The sequence below is a fragment of the Globicephala melas genome, chromosome 1 (assembly GCF_963455315.2).
Source record: "Globicephala melas chromosome 1, mGloMel1.2, whole genome shotgun sequence".
In the NCBI taxonomy this organism is placed as follows: domain Eukaryota; kingdom Metazoa; phylum Chordata; class Mammalia; order Artiodactyla; family Delphinidae; genus Globicephala; species Globicephala melas.
Window position 1 is genome coordinate 25,622,619 of NC_083314.1, and position 23,964 is coordinate 25,646,582.

Here is a 23,964-nt window from a genome sequence, read left to right on the forward strand (position 1 = left end):
ACAGTACGATTATCAGTAAGGTTATTTGGGAAAGACCATCAATGCGAAGATAGGAGATCACCTGGAAGATTCACTTTATTTCCCAGAGCTCCAGGCAATTCTACACGTAATCCAGGATTTGTTCACAGCTCTTCAAATTCAAATGAGGATTCTACCCCCTCAACCTACAGAGCTGAGGATTCACCCAAGAATTTTCATAGGGTTTCACGCACTTCATACTTTAAAGCACAAAGGACATGATTAAGTCAATCTCAACTATAGTCATCATATTGTACATTATATCCCTGGTACTTATTTATCTTATAACTGGAAGTTTGTACCTTTGGACCACCTTCATTCAGTTCTCAAGTTAACACTGCTGTACGGTATGTTTGAAAGCTGTTAAGAGCGTAGATCCGAAGAGTTCTTATCACAAGGAAAAAAAATTTTTTTTCTTTTCTTTTTTTTTTTTGGTATCTGTTTCTGTATGAGATGATGGATGTTGGGTAAACCTATTGTGGTAATCATTTCACAATACACGTAAATCAGATCATTATGCTGTATGCCTTAAACTTATACAGTAATATATGTCAGTTATATATCAATAAAACTGAAAAAACAAGATCATGACAGTTTTTTTAAAAGTAAATCTTTATTCAAAGTGAATAGTCAACAAATGGGAAATCTAATGACACCTGACTTCAACACTTAATATTAACATGGGAATCACACAAAGGAGATTCCCTCATTTGAAAAGTTCAAAGCATGATAAATAACCAACTTGATGGTCAGTTATGCCAATCTCTTTTTTTGGTTAAGATTACTATTAATATTTTTAGTATTACTGTTACTATTTCACTGTTACTACTTTTTTCCAAAGGGGAACAAAAAAGTGTTTTTCCAAAAGCAGAGTACTGAAATTCTGAAGCAAAGGCAGTCCACCAAAATGCTGATATTTAAAGAAATAAAGAGGGAGGGACTTCGCTGGTGGTCCAGTGGTTAAGACTCCACGCTCCCGATGCAGGGGGCCTGGGTTCGATCCCTGGTCAGGGAACTAGAACCCACATGCCCCAACTAAGACCTGGCACAGCCAAATAAATTAATTAATTAAATAAAGAAATTCTGGCAAAAGATATGTAGAAGAAAAGCAATTTGGGCTTTAACATTTTCTAAAGCAGCACTTCTCAAATTATCTGTGGTGAAGGAATCACTTTTTTGCTTTTATTTCTAATTACATTCAAACTATAAGACCTACTTTTTAATTTTTAGATTCAATAGGCATAAACTTACTCTGTCAACTTGCTACAGAAGTTTCTAAATGCTTCCTCTGAATTTCCACACTTATCACAGACCAGTAAGTGTGTGCTGTCCACAAACCACACTGGGGGTAGCCCTGGTCCAAAGTATCACTGCTTATTCAGAACTGGAATTTTTATTTTATAGCTGTTGAATCTGAAATGCAACAAGATCCACCCAGACCTCTACCCATAGCTCTGAAAAGTAAACACTTTAAAAGAAAGGCCTGTATCACAGAGAAAAGTGGACACCTGCAGCCCTCAACAAATCAGGGTTTTGTCGCTGTTCTGCTTATCTTCTCAAACTGATTGCAGGGCCCCCTTACTTCGTGGGTTTTATCAGCGATTATGATGGAAAAAGCCTGCTTAGCACAGAGAACAGCAACAAGGCTCACAGGTGACAGGAAATGAGAATGGACTCCCCACCCTGCCACTTCCCAGCTGTGTAGCCTTGGGCTGGTGACTTGACTCAGGACACCTCTTTCTCTATCCATCAAACAGGGAAAATGGCAGGATCTACGTCCCAGGGTTACTCTGAGGATTAAGGGAGGTTCTGCATATGAAGCGCTTAGTGCAGTGAGTGATACACACTGAGTGTTCAGTAGATGTCAGCCACGTTGGCCACAAATTTGGCAAGTGGTGCTGCTCCTATCTGCAATGAAATGACGCCCAGCACAGCTCTTGAGGGCTGGCCAGCCTGTCCTCACTTGGAGCTATGTAGAGTCCAGAGCCCTGCAGACTCACGGATGTATTTCAATCACACAGTCAAGCAGCACGAGTTCAAAAGTGAACACAGATCTGAGGGGCTGACCCTGCCCCCAAGTTCCTATGTGGAACGACTCTCCTATCCTTCCACGAAAACCATAACCGCTAATGTGTTTCCAATTTTGGCCCCAGCAACAGATCCAGATTCCACCCTTCTTAAAAGCCACGCCTACCATCACCTCACACAGCTTTGCTTGAGCTGAAACAGAAAGCTCCTCTGACGCGACCTCAGTTTACTGTCTGACAACGTAACGGGGCTGCTTATGACTTCTCAGGGGGGCCTTTGGGGACCCACAGAGGTGAGGGACAACCCTGGTTCTCTCTTGAGAGTGCGGACCTTGAGCAGATCACCCGACTTTGCTCTCAGTCCCCGTCCATGACAGGGAGGTTGTCAGTATGCTGCCACCCTCTCTGGGAGGCGTGACAGCCCAACCACTATGGACAAGAGCAGCGGGGCAAACCGCGTAATGAGTGTGGGGGGGTGAATATATATATATATTCAGTCTCTAATATACATATATAATTCTTTAAATATATATATATGGGTTTTTTTTCAAATTTTTCAGAACTTTATTTTTTTGACTTTTTTTTTAAACATCTTTATTGGAGTATAATTTCTTTGCAATGGTGTGTTAGTTTCTGCCGTATAACAAAGTGAATCAGCTATACATATACATATATCCCCATATCCCCTCCCTCTTGCGTCTCCCTCCCATCCTCCCTATCCCACCCCTCTAGGTGGTCACAAAGCACCGAGCTGATCACCCTGTGCTATGCGGCTGCTTCCCACTAGCTATCTATTTTACATTTGGGAGTGTATATATGTCCATGCCTCTCTCTTACTTCGTCCCAGCTTACACTTCCCCCTCCCTGTGTCCATATATATATATATATATATATATGTATATATATATATGTGTGTGTGTGTGTGTTTTTAAAGAATTATTCTTTTTCTCATGGTACTTCACCCCTCACTCTACACTGTAAATGCTCTAAACACAAACCATGTAGTTTTTTTCTTTTTGTTTTTTTTTTGTGGTACGCGGGCCTCTCACTGTTGTGGCCTCTCCCATTGTGGAGCACAGGCTCCGGACGCGCAGGCTCAGCGGCCATGGCTCACGGGCACAGCCGCTCCGCGGCATGTGGGATCTTCGCGGACCGCGGTATGAACCCGTGTCCCCTGCATCGGCAGGCGGACTCTCAACCGCTGCGCCACCAGGGAAGCCCCAAACCATGTACTTTTAATGCCTTAACCCACTAAGCTCCAGGTGCTGTCAGCATTCACCACAAAGCAATGACAAGTATTCAGGTAGCCCTCTGAATCCTTTCTAGCTCTTTGAAAGCTCATACCACAAGCCCTTGCAATTCTGAATTCAGGGGTTCTTTGTTTATCGCTAACATCATCCGCAGGGCCTCGTCCAACCAACATCACTGGCCCATTCAGGTGGGTCCACCCTGGTGTTTCCATTCTACCCCTTGGTGTACAAGCAAAACTCTCAGGAAGACTGTCTTTGCCAGTCATTCGCCATTCTTTTCCCTGGTGTTTGTTCACTTGTTTGTAAATTCTTCTCTGACCCACGTGAAAGCTGGTCTCCATACACCTTTTGTCCAGCACTCAGGCCTTCCTGGTCTATCCCATCTCGACATCCTCTCCCTGACTCGGATGACACTGTTGGTTTCCCCCCAGCAGGGAACGCTATTCTCCCAAAACACTGTCCATCAGGGATCATAGCACTTCTTATTTCTTCCTGCTTCAACTCCTTTTTCTGGGTTTTTTTTATGAGTCAGTCAGTCTGTAAAAATCTCTGGACATTTCAGGAGATCAACCCCCATCTGAGCACTGAATGTTCTCTCCGGCAATGAAGCCAGGTAGTCACCCAATGCAAGCTTGATCTCCCTCGGTGATGGGGACCTCACCGTCTCTTGGGGCAGTTTGAATTGTGAGCAAGTTCTCCTTCATTCTGAGCTGGGAGATCTCTCTCTTTCATCATGAGGTTTTATTCAGCCTTGGCCCCCATACTCGGGTTTTCTATACAACCATCCAAATCCCTCTTTTACATGATGGCCCAAGAGACAGCTGAGGGCTCTCTTCTCCAGACTAAGCCTGCTAGGACTTGGCCTCCTAGTTCCTCACCACTTTAATCACCCTCCTGTAGACATGCTCTAATAGCCTACCTATGTCCCGGGATCTTCTGTGCTTGTGGCATTCCCTCATATTCTGTTCCATCTGTTTATTCTCTCCTCGAGTGGCATGGACATGACCTCCCAGTAAGCTTTCTCAGTGGTCCCAGACAACACAGAAATTCACGAACACACAGAGCTAACACGATGGCCTCTGTTGTCAGGTGGCCACTACATACATATTTCCTGTTACTTCCCATACATTCAAGTTGGCCCAGTTGTTCACAGGACAATAAACACGGCACCAAGGTACAACCAGAACCTCAAAGCCAGTCTTCCAACAAGTCCCGTGTGCTGCCTTTATTGTGTCTTAATCCAGGATGTCAGCCTCTGTTCCTCCTCTAACTTGCTCCTTTCCTAATCAGAGCCCCTTCCTCAGATTTGTGCTTTGGCTGTTACCATTGCTAAGGATAACAGGAAAAGCCAAACAACGTTCCCTCTTACTGACACGCTCGTTAAGTCCATAGTGAATTACCATTTGTCTAGCACATACTTTGTAATTTATAATCATCTTATGTTAATCTTCAGAGCAACCCTGAGGAACAGATATTATCCTCATTTTATAGGTGAGGACCCTGAGGCAGAGCTGGAACTCAAACCCAAGGGGTCTTCTGATTTCACATCTCACGCTATTTAGTCTATACCCTGCTTACTCAGAAGCTCACGAATCTTAGGTACAGAAAAAGTTTTCTAAGGTTAAGTTCCAAGTATCAAGTAAAGAATGAGTCACAGAGGAAAACCCAGAGGAATCTGGTTTCTATTTCTGGCTTTGCTATAAACTACCTCACAGTTTAACTTTCCTGGTCCTCAGTTTCCTTATTCATAAAATAAGGAGATCAAATCAGACAATCCCTGAAGCCCCTTCCTGCTCAGCTGTCCTATGTCTCCTGCCCTGTCTCTGCCGTGTTGCTAAAATTAGGCAGAAAACATTGTTGAAATACCTTTCTTTTTTGTTTCTCAGGGTTTTTTTTTTTAAGTTTCTGAAATTAGCTGGCTAGTTGACAACTATCCAGCTAGTCTGTCAAGGAGGAAGAAAATTGCCGTCTCTTTAATAGCTAAATTTTAAGCAGTTCCTCTTCTGTAGTGAGAAGAGATATCTGCAATCACCAGCCATGGGGCTGCACCCACAAAATTCCTCCTCCTGTGGAGACCATCTTTAGAGCCACGTATTCCCAGAGCAGAGGTTCTCAAGCCAGGCGACGTTTGGCAACATCTGGAGACATTTTGGGTTGTCACAACCGGGGAAGGTGCCACAGGAATCTGGCGAGTAGAGGCCAAGGATGCTGCTAGACATCCTGTACTCACAGGACAGTCCCCCTAAACAGAGAGTTACCTGGCCCCAGATGTCAAAGGGCTGAGGTTGAGAAACCCTGTCTTAAAGAGTGAAGTCAAAGAACAGCCCCAAACTCTTCCCAGTGTTTTAGCTAAACTGGTCCACGTGAGAGGCCAACCGGGTGGGCTCACCTGAAAGAACCGAGGGTCTGGACACCTCTCTTACCTGGCGAAGAAGGACGCGGCCACCGAGGTGCCCGCGGAGGTCTCGCTGGCCACGCAGGAGGCTTGCGAGGCCGGGACGCTGCAGGCCGAAGGCTTGTCTGCATTGTAGCGATTCAGCGCCGCCTCTGTCAGGCCCTCCCGGCCAGGCTCTGTCATCAGCTGGGAGATCTGGCAAGGAACACGGAGATCGAGCTCATTACCTGTGGCTCACGGCATTTCCTGACTACCACTGGTAGCGCCTCTGTTTTGGGGTCGGGGCCAGAGTGTGGGGCAGGGGGCGGTGAGGCTGGGAGGGAACACGTCCCCATGTGCATTCAGTGACACGCGACATGGCCTCCTCTAAGGCCGTTTTCCTGCATGTTAGCTAGAATACCTCCTCGTTTGCCTTAAATATAATGGAATACAATTATGCCCTGACACTGTAAGTTTCAATTACTTCTGTGTCCCCCCCTCCATTTGGAGGGGAAAGCAGAAGCCATTAACCACACTATCTGCAGCCCAAGACCAGACCAGTAGGACCAACTAGTGCTGGTTTCTTACTAGGAAGGCCCTAAAGGCTCTCAAACAGACAAGAGGGGCAAAGATATCATTTTTTTAAGGGAGAAGTGAACCTGCTAATGAACAGAAGAAATTAAACAAAACACTACTTGTGTATCGTTGTTGTTTGCTGTAGGCAGTCAGCAAAGAGATGACTTAGAGAAGCTCATAAAAATAGATACAGCCCACCATGAATTACCAATGTTTTTTTTTTTTTCTTGGAAGGTTTAGACCATTTCAACAGACTTAATTTTCCTACTGGTTCATTAAGATAAACGGCTTCCATTTTATTGGCAATAATTGCATTTATAGCGCAAATTCTAGTGAATGGGGGCTGGGTCTATTTTGCCTAAATGCACATAATATACTATGAAGAACCACACTTCTGGGCAAAGTAAGATACTGGTATAGAAATATACTTTGGGAAAGTGCTAATCCCATGACAAATGTAATAATTATGCAGGCAAGTCCTAAGGGTGCTATTTTGAAAGCCTGTTACTTTAAAACTTCAGTCTACTTGCAAAAGGGAAAAACTGTCAGTTTTTTTTAAAAAAAAGGAAACTTTAGTTTGGGGGGGGGAAAAAAAAAGGTCTCCAGCTGGTTCAAACCTCTTAAATGCTGAGTGGACAATGTTTCTAATTGCCTAGAAAATACAAGTGCGATAAGGCAAAGATCAGAACAGTTTCCACTCTGTGCTGAGCAGCCCAGAAGGCCAGTGAAAGAGTCCCGTTGGTTAACCTTTGAACATCAAACATTTGTACTTTTCATTATTAGAAGAACAGCAATCACTCTTGAGCCCCACAGACTTGAAACTTTGCTCTGCTTAAATTCACGCTCTGACTTGGAAAGCCTTGGCATTATCCAGCTGTAATTCTGCCAATACACACTTTCTTATTCTCATTCATTCAATGCGTTGTAAGGAAACTCAACCCACATCAGAGAAACGGGAGAGGAAACGGCAAAAGCAGCCAGTGGCCTGGAGGACGTTCCCTGCACTGGCAGGGGCTGCTTCCCAGGCAGAGGGCCTGTGTCACCTCGCTTTGGGCTTCCTCTGCAGCCCGTGGGGTGTGGGTTCCCCTCAACCAGCTACCGCTCTCCCGGAGGAGTGAGGCATGCTGGAGGGGACGGCTGAAACAACCGGGGACCTGGCCGTGGGCACGCACACTGTTGTCACCACGAAATGGCATTTATGAAGCACCGGTGGTACAGGATGCCATCCCGGACAGTGTCCCAAAAACAAACCTCACCGTGAATTCCCTCCATCCCACAGCTCTCCACACCAGAATGGGGTCTCAGGAGCGACGTGCGGCCGACCCTCCTTGATCATCCTTGTGACAAAACTAACACCTACCCCAACCCTGTGTTCCCTAGGCGACCCCCTCCTTGGAAGCAGACCACCTACGCAGCAGCATTCACTCTTCCCCTGGTTCCGAATCTTATTTCAGGGCAGTGGCCTTTCCTACCAGCGGGCGGCCTCCCCACACTTCAAAAGCAAGTCTCTCTAAGAGGGGCCTGCTTTTTTGCTGCTAGCTATAATGAAGGCTCTGTTCTGTAAGAATCTGCCCGGAAGACTTGGCTTCTCCAAAGGGCATGGGGATGAGCTCGCCGAGAACCCCAAGCCCCTCTCCAGTCACGCAGCGGCCCCTACCCTTGGTTCCCAGGCCAGGTGGGCAGCACGTGAGATGTGCTAAGATGTGTGTGAGATGGGGCTAAGGGGTGTGCTGTCGTGGTCGGTTCCCCCCGGGGCCCTCACTGCAGTCCTGCAGAAGCTGGATTCTAAGAGACCGAGGGGCAGAAACCTGGGGCTGCTTCCCCAGGGGAAAATCTAGGGAGCAGGGGCCAAGGCTGAACCCGGATCTGTTGGATTCTGTGACATTTTCACTCTGCCCTCCCCTCCCCCAGTCCAACCCTCATTCCCGCTTTAACTGTCCCCTCAAGGCGGCTCTAGGGGCCCCCTCCCCGCAATCCACTGTAAGAGAAAACGCCCAAACAGCAGGAGTTCCCGGAAACCTTAGCTTCACTGCACAGTCTGCAATCCAGAGCCTTCTTTGTAGAGGACTATGGTTTACCTCTGCTTTTCAGACTTTTCTGACTTAATGTTTTCTCTCACGATACTGTGAAAGCTACAAGACTCTTCGTGGGAAAATTCAAACACCTCAATCTCTTCGTCTAACACATCTGAAAAGCGCAAAGTTCTGGGGGAAAGGATTCGTTATCTTGATTATGTGTGTATGTCATAGTCTAGAAGCAGCAGCTGAAAACTTGCCAGGGGGTCCCAATCACTAACTTTAGGGGGACTAGATTTTCACCACAGGATTTCATTTGCTTTAGTTCTGATTAAAACCTGCTGTTTGCTCTCCATCTCTGTTACACCGGATGGTTTCACTAAAGCAACAAGTATCTGTGACTTTCAAAACACCACATCACATCCCGAGGGTAGTGGTCACTGAAACACGGGATGGCAGTAAAGGAACCAGGCACAGGGAGCGGGGGGGGGGGGGGCGCCTGTGTGTTTGCACACATGTGTGCTGGTCCATGTGGGGTCTTCAGTGCGCACGGGAGTCCCCGCTACCGTTCGTGTGCACAGGGAGCTGCCTCTCACAGACCTCACAGATAAAGCCGCTCACTACGTTGTCATCCTAGGCAAGATTCATGTCTTTCAAGCACATTTACATTTTTGCACTGCTACCTCAATAGGAGGAGCCGTATACTTGTTCACAAAGAAATCTCGAATCTGAAATTCAGTTACGATCTCGACCACAGAATCAAGACAAAAGATGTTTGGCTGTTATCAACCAAGGTTGCTTTCACATGGCAAATCGCAATCTATAAGCCATTGACCTTTAACTTCTCCACTGATGGGAAGGACTCTGAGAGCTTCCAGAGTGTGACAACTTGGGGGCTCATCTTAAATGGCATTATTGACCCAGAAAGCCACCTCCCTTGGACTCTGCCGGGGCAGCAGGGAACACCAACAGTATCCATTTCCTGTGCAGAGACTTCTAAGGACAGCAGATGCATCCCACTCAGTCTTTATATTTAATGGCATTATGACCCCAAATCCCAGAAAATAACATATAAAGCATTTTCTGTTAGGCAACTTGTATCTCACTGTTTGGGGATATCTCCTTTATTGTTATTACTACTTACACTGTTACTTAATATTTTTATATGTTTTGCAAACAGTGGTGCTCAGTAAATATTTTTTGATGTGTGTTAGCACAGCCTAACTCACAGTTATCCTGAAAAAGACTGGACACAACTAACGTCAACCCTTGGTATTGTCTATGCTGTCAGTGGTTGCACTCTTAGGGAACGAGGACAGCAGGATACAATTTCAAAAAGCCTAAACGAGGTAAGCAAATCTGCAAAGGACAAGATCAACAAATGCATCCCCAAACCAAAGATAAACGGTTACAGCTGATCATGCAGACCCTGCATTTCAGTCACAGGGTAACAGAAAGCTGGTGGCGGTACACAGAACAGCATCTTCCTCTAATAATCACACTGCAGTGAGATAGGCCCCCATTAACTTATTTGGGTTTTGCTCCTATCAGAGAGTAGGGGGGAGAGAAAATTTTCCATCCTTTTCTTGCACTTCCATCCTTTTCTTGCACTTCCGCTTGCACTGCAGGAACATGTGTCAATCCCCACTTGAGTCACTTCTGGGGCTGGCTCTAACAGCATCTGGCCCCTTCCCCCCCCTCCCCTAAAGGATCCCCCTGGGGAGCAGCTGCCCTTTGTGACCCAGGGACGGAGCAGCACAGAGGATTCGTGGAACAGCCATGGGCGCGTGTCTCTTACCTCTGTACCCCTCCTTCTGGGGACCAAAATGCTTCATTTTATGAGATATGTTCATTCGATCCTGGCAGGCAAAGAAACAAGAGGTATGCCCCACTCAGGAGGGAAGCACTGTGACGTCTCCGAAGCCAGAACGATCTCCTCTTCTGCAGTGTCTGTGCTGGCCTCAGCCCTCCCTAAGGGGTTCCACTGCACTCTTGTCGTGTCAGTGTTTTCTGCCCCTGAGCGATTGGGCAAACTTGATCGCATTTCAACTTTCATCTCACCCTGCCTGTCTGTTCTCCATCTGGAAACCAGACCTACCCAGAACTGAAGTGATGCATTGCAAAGGTGGCTCCCGTGCCGTGCGCAGTGGTAGTAAGCACCTTTCCTAAGCAGGATTTGTAAAAGGGCCAGAGCTCATACACAGTGTTTGCTTAGAAGTCTCAGCAGACATTGCAGCAAGTTAACTACTGCTGGCTCTTTTTGCCTGAAGAAAAGCTACTGAAAACTAGAACAATCAAATGTGTTTTCCACTAATCTCATCTAAAGATATTTTAACAAAAACAGAACAAAACAAACGAAAAACCAGAAGGACAAAGATTGTATGATTCCATTTATATGAGGCACCTGGAGTAGTTAGATTCATAGAGACAGAAGGTAGAATGGTGGTTGCCAGAGGCCTAGGGAGGAAGACACGGGGAGTTACTGTTTAACGGGTACCTAGTTTCAGTTTGGGAAATGGGAAAGTTCTGGAGATGGATGGCGGTGATGATTGCACCACACATGAATATACTTAATGCTACAGAACTAATGGTAAATTAAAAATGGTTAAAATGGTAAATTTTATATCGTACATTTTACCACAATTAAAAAAAAAACAACTTAGAATAAAGAGCACCAGGGGACTGCTGACTAAAGGGACAGTCCAGGGCTTCCCTGGTGGCGCAGTGGTTGAGAGTCCGCCTGCCGAGGCAGGCGACGCGGGTCCGTGTCCCGGTCCGGGAAGATCGCACATGCCGCGGAGCGGCTGGGCCCGTGAGCCATGGCCGCTGAGCCTGCGCGTCCGGAGCCTGTGCTCCGCAACGGGAGAGGACACTGCAGTGCGAGGCCCGCGTACCGCAAAGAATTTAAATAAATAAATAAATAAATAAATAAAGGGACAGCCCAAGATCCGCTCACTGAAAGGACTAAGAAAAAGCACTTGGACAGAAACCAAAGCTGTAAGGACAGTACTCCTCGTATTTTAAAATGCAGCCCCATAATCATGATAACAACTCCAGGGTCAAAGTCAATTATCTGGTTGTATCTGAAAGTTCAGAGCTCCTAATGCAATACCTGGCACACAACAGGTGCTCTAAATAGTTCTAGAATTGCTTGAATAAGTAGCTTAAGGGCTAGAAATTGTTCTGGTGCACAGGCCACTCTCCTGGAACAAAGCAGAGGTGGTGAGATTTGACCTCCATGTGAAACTCACCTAAGGGACAAAAGATTCTCTGTTCAGAAACATCAAAGGGGAAATTTTAGGTTATGTATATTTTACCACAATAAAGAAAAAAGAAAAGGAACAAAAGAGAAACGCCACAACACCAAAGAGTTGATCCCCTTCGGCTTGTCCCAGGTGGCCTGCACCTGCTTTGTCATTTTAGAGGGAGTCATGAGGACTCTGCGTGTCGAAGGGGGCCGAGTCCTCCAGGGACTATGACAGTGAGTTTGCAGGGGGGTCTCAGGGACAGGACCCCACCAGCCTATGCCCGAAGCCTGCAGGAGATGGGGTGAGCCAGAGCCCTCGACGAGGGAGCAACGGGAAAGCTGGGAGGGGCTGGAGAAAGCCTCCACCGGAACTGGGCTCTTGGATTAAACCTCATTTGATTTCTGTACCAGGTCAAACGCCGTCCTTCCTCAGCTTCCCTCATTCCTGCCATGTCCCACCCGAACAGTCAGTTAACATTTTTTCCATAACTAGTGTTCTGGAACTGGGTTGGTTCGGCTCCTCTCCCATGCCACTGTGACTTTTAGGCATTTAAACGCTCCGGTTAACCCTCCAGCCCTTGGCATGCTGTCCCCGGAGCACAGGCAATGCCGCCTAACTTGAACCTGGTCCCTGGCCTGGCCTAGTCCTTGTGACTCCCATGGGGCACAGACCACCTCTGAGACCCCGCGGCTACCTTGAGTCACACAGATATAGTCCTCCTGTGTTGTCCAGCTACCCCCTCCTCACAGCCAGCACCAAGGGGCCATGATGGGATTCTTATGTCCCACGGCTGGGTGTTTGATTACCCTTATTATCTTAACTTGCTTTGGCTATAAATTTTATTAGCGGCCATAAAATTATCCATCCACAGCTTTGACTCAGTGACCTCTTGCCACAGAGAATTCCACACACCGGTGCTCCCGGGGCCGAGGAGAGCTGCCTTTTCCTCACCCTGGATTTACAGCCTCACCTTCATCAGGGTTCCGCCCTGAATGATGAGTCAGCAAACAGAGGAGGCTGCTGTGTTTCATGATACCCGTTATCAGGGCTTTAATCTGGCCCCTCAGTGCACATGACTGTCTTCTTTTATTCTTTGTGTTGCTAAAAGGTAAAGGGGCAGGGCCACCCAAATGCTTTAGAAAAGACTGAGGTGCAGGGTACAACAAAGGGCCAGCTGCATTTCTGTTTCGGATTCTTCCCTTAGATTTCTTTTTTGCTTTTAATTTTTATTGGAGTATAGTTGTTTTACAATATTGTGTTAGTTTCTACTGGACAGCAAAGTGAATCAGCTCTACATATATATATATATATATATATATATATATATATATATATATATATATATATATCCCCTCTTTTTTGGATTTCCTTCTTCCCATTTAGGTCACCACAGAGCATTGAATAGAGTCCCCTGTGCTATATAGTAGGTTCTCGTTAGTTATCTATTTTATACATAGTATCAATCGTGTATATATGTCAATCCCAATCTTCCAATTCATCCCACCACCCCTTTTCCCCCTTGGTATCCATACATTTGTTCTCTACGTCTGTGTCTCTATTTCTGCTTTGTAAATAAGATCGTTTGTACCAATTTTTTCAGATTCCACATATGTGCGTTAATATACGATATTTGTTTTTCTCTTTCTGACTTACTTTACTCTGTATGACAGTCTCTAGGTCCATCCACATCTCTACAAATGACCCAATTTCATTCCTTTTTATGGCTGAGTAATATTCCATTGTATATATGTAGCACATCTTTTTATCCATTCATCTGTCGATGGACATTTAGGTTGCTTCCATGTCCTGGCTATTGTAAATAGTGCTGCAGTGAACATTGGGGTGCATGTGTCTTTTTGAATTATGTTTTTCTCAAGGTATATGCCCAGTAGTGGGATTGCTGGGTCATATGATAGTCCTAGTTTTAGTTTTTTAAGGAACCTCCATACTGTTCTCCACAGTGGCTGTATCAATTTACAATCTCACCAACAATGCAGGAGGGTTCCCTTTTCTCCACAGCCTCTCCAGCATTTATTGTTTGTAGATTTTTTGATGATGGCCATTCTGACTGGTGCGAGGTCAGAACTACTCACTGTAGTTTTGAATTGCATTTCTCTAATAATTAGTGATGTTGGGCATCTTTTCATGTGTTTGTTGGCCATCTGTATGTCTTCTTTGGAGAAATGTCTATTTAGGCCTTCCACCGAGTTTTGGATTGGGTTGTTTGTTTTTTGATATTGAGCTGCATGAGCTGTTTGTATATTTTGGAGATTAATCTTTCGTCAGTTGCTTCATTTGCAAATATTTTCTCCCATTCTGAGGGCTGTCTTTTCACCTTGTTTATGGTATCCTTTGCTGTGCAAAAGCTTTTAAGTTTCATTAGGTCCCATTTGTTTATTTTTGTTTTTATTTCCATTACTCTAGGAGGTGGGTCAGAAAAGGACCTTGCTGCGATTTATGTCAAAGAGTGTTGTGCCTACATTTTCCTCTAAGAGTTTTATAGTGTCTAGCCTTACATTTAATTCTTTAATCCACTTCGAGTTTATTTTTGTGTATGGTGTTAGGGAGTGTTCTAATTTCATTCTTTTACATGTAGCTGTCTAGTTTTCCCAGCAACACTTATTGAAGAGATTGTCTTTGCTCCATTGTATATTTTTGCCTCCTTTGTCATAGATTAATTGACTATAGGTGCGTGGGTTTATCTCTGGGTTTTCTATCCTGTTCCATTGATCTATATTAGTTCTGAGATGTGCAGCTCAAGGCAGAGCTCAAATATTCCTTTAAAGAATATCTTAAAACAAATAATAAAGTCTTACCATCAAGCTTGTAGTATTTCTTCCTATAGATACATGTAAATAGGTTGACTGACAATACTTTTAATACTTGGTGCTCAAGTATGTTTTGTGGGGTGGTTTAGTGACACATTCAAAGACATACAATGATACCAGGGGTCTAGCTGCCATGATGAGGTTAGTTTCTGCCTGAGCGAACGTTGAGAAGTGACTTCAGCCATCCTCATAGGGCGTCATCGTACTCATTATCGTTTTTGAGTCAGGGTCTGTTCTAACAACTTTGTATATATGCTGCCATATTTAATCCTGACAGCAACCCTATGAACAAGGCACAACTGTCACCAAATAATAGCTTTAACTCTGTCTGCCACAAGGGAAAAACCCTGGAGGAGGTATTGACGCCAGGTTTCCTTTCTTTCCATCCTTGAGTTTATCTTGCACTGATCACATCATTCAGAGAATGTACGGCTCTTCAACTGTGGCTGCCCCATTCAGAAAATGTGTTAACAGCCAAAGAGTTGATGAAGAGCAGAGAAAAGGATCATTTGAATCATTTCTCAATATGCACACAGGCTTGCTCTATCCAATGTTTTGTGATTTTTAGGATGAAATGAAAGCAAAATCAAATGGTCTGAATCTTGATGTAACCGATCTCACTTTCCATTTGCAACTAAGCAAATTCAGACTGAGTAGAGCAACCAGCATCAACCCAATCCTGGCATCAGGGTTGGGCCCCAAGGTCAGCTCCGAGAACCTGGAAGAACTAAAGGATTTTTTCATGTCCTGAATCACGTGGGCGGCTCTTTTACTGGGGGAAGGTTACCATCGCACCCCACCCCAAACACTTCCAAGAGCCAGTGCCCCAGGAATGCCCTGAGCACTCTTCCCACCCTGGATGTTCAGGGCCACCCCTCCCTATGGTCCGCACGGCTGCCCTTGTATCAGAGCATTTGTTTTGTTTTGTAACTGCCTGTCGCTGGTCTCTCTGCCCAACTAGATAGCAAGCCCTGTGAGGAGAGGGACTGGGTGTTGCTCACTTCAGTATTACCACCATAGCACAGTGTCTGGATATGGAATATACCTAATAAATACATCAATTAATACATTAATTACAAATACCTACAAATAAAAATAAACTTAATTTAGTTGCGTTAGCATTGCTTGAGTTTTGTTTGGTTTTGAGGGATAAAGGTTATTTTCACCTGATTTTAAAAATTATGAACAGGTTAGACAAAGCTTTATTCAAAAAAACATAAGGTATCTCGGGGTACACTTCATTCAATATATTGGTGAGATAAATGACTGGAGTGGGGAAAAGAAAAGGCAAACAAGAAACAAAGAGGGCTTCCCTGGTGGTGCAGTGGTTGGGAGTCCGCCTGCCGATGCAGGGGACGCGGGTTCGTGCCCTGGTCCGGGAAGATCCCACATGCCACGGAGCGGCTGGGCCTGTGAGCCATGGCCACTGGGCCTGCGCGTCCAGAGCCTGTGCTCCGCAGCGGGAGAGGCCGCAACAGTGAGAGGCCCGCGTACCGCAAAAAAAAAAAAAAAAAAGAAACAAAGAGGCCAAGGGACAGAGATAAAGAAAAAAAGAGGGAAACAGGAGAAAGGGGAAGAAAGAGAAAAACAAAAAGAAATTACAGAAAAAGATTTTTAAAAAGGAGACGAGACCAGTGCCTTTCAGCCAGTTTGAGTGTGAGCATGTGATGGCCACAGCTAGGGAGCTGGAATTCTCTGGAATATTAGGCAAGCGATCCTAGGCACATGGTTTCCAGGAGAGACAGAATAAAGCTTAGAGGCTGAAGTCCCACTGCCTGTCCTAGCTCTTCCCGGTATCAGACAAGACCTTCAGCTACACGTAGAACCCTGAGGCGCCTGAGGATAAAATGTGTGAAGGAAGAAGTTTAAAGACCCATGTCACAAAATTGAGCCATTCTCTCACCCTTTTCCAATAAAAAGCAAAACATAGTTCTAATTTCCGAAAAAAAAGGGCTTAGAATTTCTGAATATCTCAATACTTGCTCATGTAACGTTTACAGATGGCATGGTTTATTAGTTATGCTTCCAAGAGAAAACACAGTAAGATTAAGAAACTGAACATTAGATTACAGAACTGATGTAGCATTTAATTCTAATACAGATCGTGGCCTTTCCATCCATGCCTGACCTGCTGTGTTCGTCTGTACATGGCCATGCAGCTTTAGGAAGCAGTCCCTTCCTAGAGCACGCCACTGTGTTTGGCTAACACTTGGAAAACTTTCAAGAAAACCGGCAGCGCCTCATGGCCTGGAATTTTAAATGTGCATTCCTTGTAGGCACCTTACTTCCTCATAGTTTCCTTGAGCTCTTGTGAGAAAAAGTCAAGAGGGACCTGAGACAATACTCTGCTGTAAGGGACCCACCAAGGTCTGCAGAACAGCCAGTTCACTAAATGCAAAAGCAACCTTGCCTTCTGGGCAAAACTGAGGGGACAATGTTGGGAACTTAACAAACAAAGGCATGTGTACACACACACACGTGCATGCACGCACACAGACGCACATGAACGCACACAGCCCTCAGGATGCTGGGGTGGTGGACAGAGAGTCCGCACAAAGAAGGGGCGAGGCTGGCAGCTGCTGGAGCCCTGACCCAGGAGTCAGGAGAGCCAGGTCTGCAGGGCTCCCAGCACCAGGGAAGGGGCTCGTCCTTGTTTGGAGTCCTTCAAGGAAGCTGACAGCATTGAGGCTGGCTCTAGATTATAGGATTCATTCTGCTCACACCACAGCCACAAAGGAGAGATGCCCAGACTGGAGACAGGCTGAACCAAATGGAATTGCCAGTGTAATCCCAGTCCCTAGGAAAGGGTATGCCACGCATCAGGCCCTTGGTAAGCATTGCACTGAATAAAAGGATCCAATTCTGGGTATGGCTTGGTTGATGACAACCAAGTTATTTCCCCTCTCTTAGCCCTAATTTCCCCAGTGAGGGGAACTCATGAATCTGTGTCTTGGGTGAAATGAGATAATGCACTGAATGTGCTCTGTGGTGCCTAAAGTCATCATCAAATATAAAGCAGGGACGTTTAGAAATATTCCTCTTTCACCTTAAAGCATGTCCCTAATTTAACATTTGTGTGGCCATTACGCAAAAACATACAAATATGTCAATGTCAACAACAAAACAGAAAGCTTTCCCCAGTACTGTACCAAACCATCAATGGTGAACAAGGGGCTGATTCTCTCAAAGGGTCAGCTGGTTGTTCCAAAGCGATGCACAGATTTTCACAGTTCCAGCTTTGAACTGACCTCACATCTTCTGCTTACCAGTTGCAGAAATGCCAAATCCTACACCAGCCAAAAAGCAATTTTCACAAAAATGTTTCAATGGAGCTGGAAAAGTCCTTAGATAGAGTCTAGGCCAACTTTCATGTGTAAACATGAAGACACTGTGGTCCAGACTGGTGAGCTGAGTTGTCCAAAATCACACATCTGGTTTGTGGCACTACCAGTCAATTGTAGCACTTACTTAAATGCACATCAAAAAGCTAACAATAGGACAGCAGAACTCTAAAAATCCCCGAAATACATACAGAGAGAGAGAGAGCGAGCGAGCCAGGCTCTGTAGTTCAGCAATAAGCCAGGGGCTTGGTTGTAGCCCAACAGCTGGCTGCGGGACCTTTGTGAAGTCAGTTAACCTCTCTACAACCTCGTTTCCAAAATCAGGGATCTGCCATAAGGAATATCAAATAAAAACACTCGCAATTGTCCTCCTCAAATAACAACGGCTTAAGCTTCTAAACCGATGCTTCAGAGTCTCTCATTGAAGAGCTGCACAGGAGTAGGCAAACATTTGTGGGCTGACCTAAAATAATCCTGTGAAGACGTCTGGAACTGTTCCTCTGTCTCGTCCCTTCTGAGTTCAGGATCACCCACTCCATATGGCTGGTAATTTCCACTTCTGTATGTTCCTACCTGTCCAGACTTCAGAGAACAGCTCAGCAGCGTTGCTTCCTGGGAAACTCTGGATCACGAATCCCAGTCAGGACAGATCCCCATCCCGTCCCCAGACCTATGACAAAATGCATTTGATGGTTTTCTAAATCAGTTCACCCAGGGGATCTGGATGAGTACTAAAATACATTCCTTTACATATGCATGCTTTCATTGTGTACTTCGCTAGCAAAAATAACATTGAGAATGCGTAGAAGTTTAATAATGTTTGGGTGCCCCTTACATCCTTAACTCTGAATTCTCAAATTCTGGGATATTTAAAAATCCTGGGCCTCATGAGTTGTAAAATGAAATTCTGCTACTAACTTTGCTGTTGTCTGATTTCTTCAAGTCCGTGTCATTTTCTCAGCACCTCTTCTCTTTGAACATCATTAATTAGCCAAGAGACAAAGGCCTTCTGTGTGAGTTGAAGCCAAAGTTGTACAATCTCATGTGTCCTTACTAAATAAATGTCTACTTTTTTTCTGTTTCGGCTGCAACATTCCATCCAGTGTCCTAATTTCTTCACTTGGTGGTTCTGCTTAAATTTCTCCTCTGTTCATTTAAGATGTTGGTTTTCTCTTCTATTGTACATGCTATGGCTTTTCCCAAAGCTCAGCTATACTTTCCACTTGTTAGAACTTTACAATATGGGTCAGGCCCAGCAAAGTCAATACCAACTAACTTATTGTGAGCCTATCTAACTAGATTCCCCCAGCTAGCAACCCAGAGCCAGCCAGATTGGCAGACCCCGACACCTCAGGGATGACAGCCAGTGCCGTGCTTTATTCTCACACAGAGTTGGACCTGGGAGTTCATCTCTTCCATATCTGCCCTTCTGTTACAATCCTTGAGTCCCTGGAGTCTGCTATTTAAAATAGAGCTGATCTTTTGGGATTCTCGTCTTTCATACACACTTGAAAAGCTATTCATCCAATCCCGAGTTAAAAGACTCTAAACTGTATTAACAAATCAGTCTGGTTGCAGTTCTCCCAAAATTGAATTATTCTCTTAACAACCTCTTGAGAGAAAGCAACGAAACATTAACATCTCAGCTAAGTCTGCTTGTCATCTTTCCTCGACTCCTCAAACCCTGACTCTACCCGTAACACAAAGTAACGCTGAAGTCTACAGGGCTTCCACGTGTGGGACAGACAACCATACAAACAGACCCGGGTTCTCAGATCCAGAGTGTGGAATCAGCAAGGCCATCGTAGAAAGAAGCTAGTGGCCCAAAACTACGATTTTCAACACAAATTGAGAATACATAGAGGTTGCAGTAACCCCGTATTAGCATGGACAGCAACATACCCGTTTCAGAAGGTCAGTTCCATGAAGGCAGGAAATAAATCTTGCTGTGGAATACCTTTACACCTCTGAGCAACCCTCTTGGAGTAAGTATTGAAACCTCTGCTATTTGACTTCCTACAGGGCTTACCACTAGCACGTTCACACAAAGTTGGCAAGAGCAGGACAACACGTAGACATTTTATAGTAGCTTAAGACTTAGTAGATTGTTTTTTTCCCAGAGCCCAAGATGAGGCCAAAGTAAACAAGCACACACGTGTGGACACACATACTCACACCCCAGAATCGCTCTTGTTGGAGGAGTAATTCTGTCGAGCAGTGTCTTTGAGAAAGAATGAAAACTGGGCTTCCCTGGTGGCGCAGTGGTTGAGAGTCCACCTGCCGATGCAGGGGACACGGGTTCGTGCCCCGGTCCGGGAAGATCCCACATGCCGCAGAGCAGCTGGGCCCATGAGCCATGGTCGCTGAGCCTGCATGTCCGGAGCCTGTGCTCCACAACGGGAGAGGCCACAACAGTGAGAGGCCCGCGTAGCGCAAAAAACAAAAAAAACAAACAAACAAAAACAGAAAAGAATGAAAACTACTTCTCTGGGGGAAAGAACCCTAAGAAGAAACTTCTGAAATATACAAAGACACATTTGAGAATTAGTAAACATGTCCACTGAGGAAATACATAGAATAAATAACCTCAAATTAGATTGGCCCTAAAAGGAACACATTCCGAAAGTGGGGTTGCAGGTTACAGACCCACCTTCCTACCATAGAGACCTTTAAGAACAATCCCAGTAGCCAGCTGTCTAGAATGGCTCCAGTGTAGATCTACGCAGAGGGAGAGAAGTACCAGACGTCTAGAGGAACACTTTTCCCAAGCAGGAGTTTTTGATGTGTAGGTACTTCTAATACATAGACTCTAAACTTTCGCAGCCCTCTAATTACCAAATTATAATTTCATTAAAGTCCCAGACAGACCATAGCTCAGAGTAAACCTAATGTGTACCGTGCTTACCCACTTTCTCAACTGATTCTTAGTCTTCAGTGTTACAGATCTATGACGATCATGTAGCTCGCATCTTTCAGGCTGATTCAATTAAAACATTGTCTTGCTGTTGGCCTCCTAAGTACATTTACATGTGTCAAATCCTGTCTCGTGAATTTTGATTGAGGAATTACGTTTGCTCTAGATTGCAGACTCAATTTTTAACTAGTCATCAGGAGGGAAAAGGCAGTATTTATGAAAGATGCTTTATCTTCAAATTCTAGAAAAACTTCCCTCCAATCCAGGTCAGTATGGGGATCATCTGTCACATCCAAGGGTCAAACATAAAAAGGCAGTAGTGGGAATAAGAGGCGTGGGCTCCCTCTCGAGCCAGCAAGCCTGCCAAACCACAGACAGGAGGCACTCAGATGAAGGCATCCCGTTTAAAGGAACTTTGTTCTGTTTGTGCTTTGTTTAAATCCCAGAGTGGGAGATGACCCACAATAAGCCACTTGAACTTTTTTCTCTGTAAGTCTCCAGTTGAAATACAGTATGTGGGAGTTCTTTCAATAGCAGTTATGCAGGCCTTTTCAGAGACTAAATTTGAATACTCCACAATTACCAATTAGGAGTATAACTGCTCAACAACAGGCTTGAAAGCCAATGGCAGCCCCCCACTGGCCTCACTTTACCAGGTTCCCAGCCAGGCCTTCTGAGGGCTTCCCCACAGGCAGCCCTGCTTCAGCCTTCCTGACCAGGAGACCCAGCCCTGGGGGACCCGACCCTCTTCCTGGGTGACATGTTATTTGTACTGTTCCTTATCTATTCAAAGCTGGAGCAATAAGAACAAACTCAGCTAAACTAAACTGGTCCTTTGTTTGCCATTATCATAAAAATTTTATGTAGGAACTAATAAAAACATGCTTTACGTGCACAGTTACATGGGTTTACACAGGCAATAATATCCAGCAAGTTATATCCATCAATTCAGTTACAGACCCTTAGGAATAAATATTTTATCTTTCCCAATGTTTTCGTTTATTGAAAGGAAGGTGGGGACACAGAAGTGGATGACTATCTGTGGCTTCTAAGGGCTCTTCCGTCCCCCTGGATGCCTCTCCAGGAGACCAGAAATGTCCTTTCAGGAGTTTCTGGATAATTTTCATAATTTTTTAGCCTCCTAAGAGCTCAGTATTAATCATTCCTCCAATCTCAGTAAATGGAAAGCTTTTTACAAAGCTGTTAAAAATAAATCGCTTTTGAAATGAGTTCAGAATTTTCTTAGAAAAAAATTTTAAGCAAACAAAAAGATTCAATTCTCTTCCCAACGGGGACCTTAGAGCAGATTTACAATAGATGTAATTAAAGAAGTTTAATGAAATCCAAATCTAACCCCCCCCCCAAAAAAACTGGATCATTGGATATTTCAGCTTTCCCTTCAGTGATGTACTCTAAAAATACACTGAATGAGTTGGGTTTTGTGTGGGGTTTTTTTTTGCTGTATATTTTCTTTCTTTCCAGATCTGCAGTGTCCAATAGAAACTTAATGGGAGCCACAAAAGCAAGCTGCATGTGTAATTCAAAATTTTCCAGTAGCCACATTAAAAGCGTAAAAAGGAAAAGGTGAAATTAATTTAAATAATATATTTTATTTAACTCAATGTATACAAAATATTGTCATTTTAACATGTAATCAGTCTAAAAAAAATCTTACTAATGGAATATTTTACATTGTTTTTTCTCGTCCTAAGTCTTGGAAAACTAATGTGTATTTTACTTACAGTACAATTCAATTCAAACTAGGCTCATCTCAAAATGCTAATAGCCACATATGACTGACGGCTACCCCTCTGGACAGCAAAGGTCTAGAGAATTGTTGACCAGCCTGGGAAAGATAATCTCAAAGAATTCACGATTTATATGATTGCTTTTGTACCCTGTGGGCACACCTCCCCCAGATTATAACTGTGAATCTAACATATTATAAACTCAGAAAATATTAAAATTACATGTTGTTTTAAAGGTCCAATTTTTTTCCTGTTTATAACTGATAGTAAAATAAGCAAAGGGAAAGCAAGCCAGGTGAAAAGGCAAAATACTTAGGGCAGCCAAAAAGAGTCTATGTCAACAGTTATCAGAGGTAAGTTAGAAAGTGTTACCAATCAGATCCTCTACCAGCCTTCACAGCCCCTGCAGCCTCTTAAATACGGACCACTGTGAAGTCTCTTCTGTATAAAATTGCGCCTTGGGAAAATGAGAAGCTATATTCTTTTCCACTTAACTTTTTTCACTCAAAGAAGCTATGTACTAAGTTTCTGTAACCTTTAAAAACAATGCTATCTTCTATTACTCTTTCATCATCCCTCTGTTTCTTAGAGTAGATACTAAAAAAGACATTTGTATAGGGCGTTTTTAAGATTTTTTTTTTTTTTAATGTGGACCATTTTTAAAGTCTTTATTGAACTTCTTACAACACTGCCTCTGTTTTATGTTTTGGTTTTTTGGCCCCGAGGCATGTGGGATCCTAGCTCCCCGACCAGGGATCGAACCCACACCCCCTACATTGGAAGGCAAAGTCTCAACCTCTAGACCACCAGGGAAGTCCCCATATAGGGTATTTTTAAAGTGAGGGTTTAAACCAAAAAGTCGGTACTGTATCTCTGATTTTTTTAAAGTAAGTTTTGGCAAATTACTGTTTTTCTGTGGTTAAATGTTGCCATGTTAAAAAAAAAAAAATCACCCCAATAATTCTAAGTCTGTGTTATGTCTTGCAAGTGTTAGTCATATTTTTACTTGAGGTGTTATTATATTTAATAATGCATACTGATGCATGTTAAGCAAGTTGTTCTGGAGGGCAGAGACCAGAATTGCTGAATATACCCTTTGCTGAGCTAACCAAAGCACTGCATGCATAGAAGTGCTTCATTATCCCGTGTGTTGTCGCTGTTGACTCATAAAATGCGTGCACACGCTGAAATAAGGGCTCTGAGTAAACGTAAAGGTGTTTTGTTTTTGTTTCTAGATTCATAGAGTGTGTTGTCTCAAGATAAAACAAAGAATCTTGAAATGATGTTTTTATTTTCTCCTCCAAGATGAAGGAAAGTCCTTCTTGGCAATAAGTCAGATTGACAACAGGGGAATTCGAGGATTCTCTCAAAGTCTCTGATCTGTTTTTGTGTGTTTTAAATCAAATAAGGAAAAGTCAACCACATATAAAATGCACACTCAAATTTCCTTACCCCCTCTCCCTTCGACCTCACGTTTTCTCTAGAATGGGAGTGGGTTTTGATTCCAGAGAATCCTGCCTTGGTTTTCAGGTGAACGGAAGGATGGTGGTAAGTGAAATATACCCTAAGATTAGAAGTGTTTTTATCTAAAGATTTAGAAAAAGGCACTAAGACAATTAACTCTA

The 23,964-nt window shown here is 44.2% G+C and overlaps 1 protein-coding gene across 1 annotated transcript in view; it reads right to left on the minus strand.

Annotated features, from left to right (window-relative positions):
- Nucleotides 1-23,964, minus strand: part of KIF26B (kinesin family member 26B) — a 500,381-nt gene that overhangs the window by 260,030 nt on the left and 216,387 nt on the right. The window contains exon 4 of the mRNA XM_030868518.2: nucleotides 5,719-5,885. Within this exon, the coding sequence (XP_030724378.1) occupies nucleotides 5,719-5,885 (167 nt within the window). The remainder of the gene's footprint in view (nucleotides 1-5,718; nucleotides 5,886-23,964) is intronic.